Raw genomic sequence first — 5,207 nt, forward strand, 5'->3', positions numbered from 1 at the left:
CCCTCACACATCCCCACTCACCGCCGCGCGCGCTCCCCGGCACCCGCCAAAATTCCAACATGGCCACGCCCTCCTCCTCCCCCCGCGCATGCGCGCCGGCGCCATCCCCGGTACTGGCAGAGGCGGCGCCGCCCGGCGCCATCTTGGTTGTGGGCGGGCGAGGATGCCCCAAGGTGAGGTTGAGTTGGGTGACGTCACGGCGTGATGTCATATCGCGATTGACGTCGTCGTCACGCAGTGCCCTTGGCTCTGGGCGAGCCCGCTCAGCCGCAAAGAGCTGCCCGTGTTTGGGCGGAGCGGCCTCAGGGAAGGGTCACAGCGGTCGCCATCCTCACCTGGATAACCTGAATAGTGTCAGCCCTTGTGTTAAATCAGCAAATTCAGTCCCGGTTATTGTCACGTGCAGTGGGCAGGATTTTGTGGTCTAGTTCACTGTTTCTTGGGTACAGTTCTGTAAAAAAAAAATATTTTGGAGTACGTACAAGCTCATTGCTCTAGTCCCTCACTCCATGCATCACTTAGAAAGAATTCAGGAGCAATATCTTCAGTCCAGGAAGGATTTCTTCAATTTGGGATTAATTTCTTCACTGAAAGGGTGGTCAAACATTGGAATGGTCTGCCCGGGGAAGTGGTGGAGTCACCATCCCTGGAAGCGTTCAAGAAACATGTGTGGCAATTACGGTTTAGTTGACAAGGTGATGCTGAGTCAAAGATTGAATTCAATGATCTTGGAGGACTATTCCTACCCTAACGATTCTATGGCATCACCCCAAAATTGCTCCCAAACAATATGGATTTGAGCTCAGATCCTGAGGCTCTTGCACTAAATCCACTCTGAGGGATGATGTCCAAAGAGAGCATGTAATTGGTATTCAAAGGCCAGCAGTACCTGTACTGGGTTAGGAAAGCTGAATTAAGGACAGAAACTCTGTAGTAGCTGAAGGAATCAAGAAGTTCCAGCAGACAACACAGAAAAAACTCAGGGAGAGATGCTCCACTGAGCAGCTGAGATGCTCTGCTGAATAGTTGTCATCCAAGCCATCTGGCATGTGCCACATTAGACTTTCTTGGTTACTGATTTTCTATCAAACATCACATTCCTATCCCAGGCATGCTGGGCTGACTCAGTCTCAATGCACCCTGCTCTGATGCTCATGCAGAGGTGTTCAGGGGAGCCGGAGCAATCAGCAATGCCAGGGGGGCTCCCCTGTACTGCTGCTTATCCATGATGGAAACAAGGAAACACCTGGTGGCCCATCTTGGCATGAGTGTGAATCTGTGGGCAGACATCAGGATGCTGTGATTCCTATTTTCCCTTCCTCTGGCTTCTAACTGCTAGTGTGGCCCAGGCTAATCACAGAGTTACACAAAGTCCCCCCACTCTCCATCTAACAGGACTGATGAAGTAATGAGCTTGTCTGCCCCTGTGACTTGGTTTGCCAATCCAGAGATACCTTGTGGCTCGGAAATCTCAGTTCCACCCCACAGAACTGTTCTGGCCCCTTCCTAGACCGGATTTTAAATCTGAAATGGAAATAAATGCTTCTGGCTCCTGTTCCACATCAAGTCAGGGTACTGATTGTGGGACATGCTGCTACACTAAGAATGTCCTTTGTTAAACAGAAGTATTTCATGGACAAGAAGTATTTCATGAGCCCTCAGCAGGTTTGCTGATGACACCAAGCTGTGTGGTGCAGATGACACGCTGGAGGGATGAGATGCCATCCAGAGAGAACTGGACAGGCTTGAGAGGTGGGACCATGCAAACCTCATGATTCTGACTGTTCGTAGTGTTCAGTCACCTTAAAACACAAGTAAATGATACCTTTCATACAAGGGAAAACAAAGGGGATGGACTCTCAAACCTGTGCTAATGAGCATCTGCTGGCCATCGTCCCTTGTCACGGCAGCTCATCTGCCCTCTGGACTGCAGTTAATGATGACAACAGAAAAATAATCTTCCCTGTTGTATGAACAGGTCTCAGTGTATTGTGATTTTATTCTTTGGAGTTCCATGTCCCTTCTGATTTGTACTGTTAGACCCACTATATTATCTTCCTATGAAGAGCTACTTCAGCTAATGCCCATGTTTTCCTGTTAGCATTCCCATGATAAGGTCCCCTCTCTTCCTGAAACCTCTTAAAATTATTAATTTTGACTCAATGAATGCATAAGTAATTCCTCCTTTGGCCTTTCACGTGGATTTTCTGTGTTTTCATTAAGGTGAATGCTCCTCAGATTAAATCAGCTCTATTATCATTCTATTAGTTTGCTTTTGGCCCAGTAGCATTTCCATCAGGTTTTGATCATTGCAGAATCCGTAACTGTCACAAAGCTCCCATAATAAAATTGGAGTCAGGGTAAAAAAGCCCATAAATCCTACTGTCACAAGAAACCAATTAAAAGCCAATAAAATATTGCATCTGCTGGGAGTGCTTGTAATTGATGAAGAAGGTTGCAAGGAGGCTGATGAATATCTCTTCACAAAAGATTTTAGTCAGCTCTTGCTTTACCGGAAATTATGGATGAAGCTATATATGAGCTGTAAGAGAAAATAAGAATCCAGAGTCTACAAGAGATAATTAGAACAACAGTGACAACAAATTAAAAAAAAAAAATCACTTTAATTAAAATGGTAAAAAAGGGATTGTTTCTCCAGGTATTGGTAGCTGAGAATTCACTGACAGCATGACATGAAAAATACACTGAAGGAAGGTTTTCTTGGGCTCAAGAAACAGGTATTTTTGTTGTGTATATTTTAATAATATTCACCTGTTGAGAGCAAAACATAAATTTTACACTATTGAGGCCTTTGTTTTGAATTAATCAGCTCTAGAGTAGTTTCTATTTCATGTTTGAAGCAAAATAATGACTAAAATATTAACTCACCAAACTTTTTATTTCTAATTCCACTATAGATTTGTTCAGCTTGTTTTCTCCTCTGTGATTCAGATCTTCATCCACAGCACCATTTGAAGAAGTGGGTTGACATTTATGGAAGTGGGTTGACAGGAGAATTTGTCACACACAAATTCTGAACACTGGAAGTGCTTACCCAGAGATTGTGGAATCTCCTTCCCTGGAGATATTCAAAAGCCACCTGGACACAATCCTGAGCACCCTGCTCTAGGTTGACTCTGCTTGAGCAGGGAGGTCTGACTAGGTGACCTCCAGAGGTCCCTTTGCAGCACAGCAGTGGCAATGTCTGGTGCACGTGGGAAACAGAAACACCAGATTTTCAGACTAAAACTCCTGTTAAGTAATAAAATGACATTAAAATGTTGAGCTTTCATGTTCAGGTTGTGTGCCCATCCTACCCTGCTCCTTCTGAACACCCAGCTCATGATTTTGGCACTCGGAAGTGGACTGTTGCCTCTCAGTGACCCCAACAGACCTATCACAGAACAAGATGGCACAGATTTAACTACTGGGTTGTAATGAGTCCAGGCATATTTGCTTCTTGAAATTCAGTTTTGAACAGCGAAGGAAAAAGATGAAAATTTTTTGCAATCCTGCATTTGTAGTCCTGTTTCAGCCTCCAAAGTATCCACAAGCATAGATAATTTTATAACTGTTATAGATTTATTTCAGGATGTGAAAATCCATTATAATTTTTTAAATTAGGATACATCCATCTCAGCGCTTTCTACCACAATACTGTACAGGTTCAAATTATTTTATTATAATAAACAAAAGTCAAGACAACACCTTAAAAATTAAGAGTTCTATAAAACCAAGTGACTTGAGTACATCAGGAGTTACATGTTTCAGACCTAAATGATCTGTTTTAAACCTTACCCACATCTGGCTAAAGCAACAAGTTACATAAGCCATCAAAAATTTAACATCAGATTAGTATGGTCACAAGGGCAGCAATAAAACTGCCATCTGGAGAAAGAGCAGGGTTCACTTCAAATGCTCGATGAATACAGCTCTACTCCATTTTGCTGAAAGCTTCTCAAACAGCTTTTTCATGTATTACTTTCCTGGTATATAATATATGAGAGATGAACAGGCTCACTGTTCTTAAGAGTTGATCAGCAAATATCCCACCTCTCTTCTGAATTCAGTGAGTCAGCCCCATTCTGCAGGGCAGCCACAGGGCAGAGCACTTCAGGGGAATGTTCCTGAAAGGTTTCATAGCAGCAGGCACACTGTGGGTTCTGTAGCACATCCATGTTGTTAACCTATGAAAATTCTTTCCCTAAAGCAGATTACAACAAGATTAGTGACTACAGGGCAGGGGAAGAGTTTTACTGTTTTCCCACTGAATTAATGAGAAAACCCTGAAAACTTCCTTCATAGGATATAGAATTTAACATTATTTGAGCAAGAAGGAAAAAAAACCCCAAAGTGTTTGGCAGGTGAAATTCCAGAAGACGAAGAAATGGAGGGCATCACTCAATTAATGCAGTCCATAACGTGAATCTGCAGTGTATCCAAATCAGGTAAAATTTCTTCACATTTGGGACATGAATATATTGAGATATTCCGCTGCTCTGGCCAGTCTTGACTACCAGTCCCTGCAAGCAGAGAAGATAAATGATTACCTGTTATACCACCTGATTTTGCTCTCTCCAGCTACCCAGTTTCCAGGATAGCCACAGGGAAGCTGCCTGCAGCCAAGCCAAGCTGGTTTAACCTGAACACAGCAGGGCTTGGCCCCATGAACTGGAGAAGGTGCTCACAGTACCTCTTTGGACAAGGCGAGGCGAGTGTTCCCGATCCGGCACTCTGGCTCCGTGGCGATTCTGCATCTCTGCCAAAGAGTTTCTGTGGAGAATAAATAAGGCAAGGCCTCTGAAAATAGACTCATGTTAGCTGGTCATGCATCTAGTTCTCAACTGCTGTTCAGAAACAGGACCTAGAAATGTCGCTGCTTTGTGAGATCACGCCAGGGTCCAGCTGAAATCAGGGTCATGCAATTGATACCAGCAGGATGTGGACAGCCACACACCTAGGGATCTAGGGCACACCCCTCTGGAAAACTCCAAGAACTCCCAGCTATTCAGGGCAAACTACAAATTTGATTAAAGCAGAAAAGCAAGTTATACCAGAAAAAGGGCTCAGTACACCAGTAATGTGTAATGTAACTTGATTCAAGTATCACAGTACTTGAAACTGTGTACTCACTTACCACTGCCACTCCGAGAAGCAGCAGATATCCCTGGCACACAAGCAGCAAGATTAGCTGCAGATTCACTGCT

The 5,207-nt window shown here is 43.9% G+C and overlaps 1 protein-coding gene across 4 annotated transcripts in view; it reads right to left on the reverse strand.

Moving 5' to 3' along the window:
• Positions 1-3,563: 3,563 nt before the first annotated feature.
• OPTN (optineurin) overlaps positions 3,564-5,207 on the reverse strand; it is a 17,023-nt gene continuing 15,379 nt past the window's right edge. For 3 of the 4 annotated variants that reach the window (XM_027901443.1, XM_027901441.1, XM_027901440.1), the window contains exons 13-14: positions 4,694-4,773; positions 3,564-4,523 (exon numbers count right to left, since the gene is read on the reverse strand). In XM_027901443.1, the coding sequence (XP_027757244.1) occupies positions 4,402-4,523; positions 4,694-4,773 (202 nt within the window). In that variant the 3' untranslated portion in view covers positions 3,564-4,401. The remainder of the gene's footprint in view (positions 4,524-4,693; positions 4,774-5,207) is intronic. The other variant, XM_027901442.1, reaches the window with a different exon arrangement.

This window comes from Empidonax traillii, unplaced genomic scaffold (assembly GCF_003031625.1).
Source record: "Empidonax traillii isolate 1590-97213 ecotype Southwest subspecies unplaced genomic scaffold, ASM303162v1 scaffold785:size696563, whole genome shotgun sequence".
Taxonomy (NCBI): domain Eukaryota; kingdom Metazoa; phylum Chordata; class Aves; order Passeriformes; family Tyrannidae; genus Empidonax; species Empidonax traillii.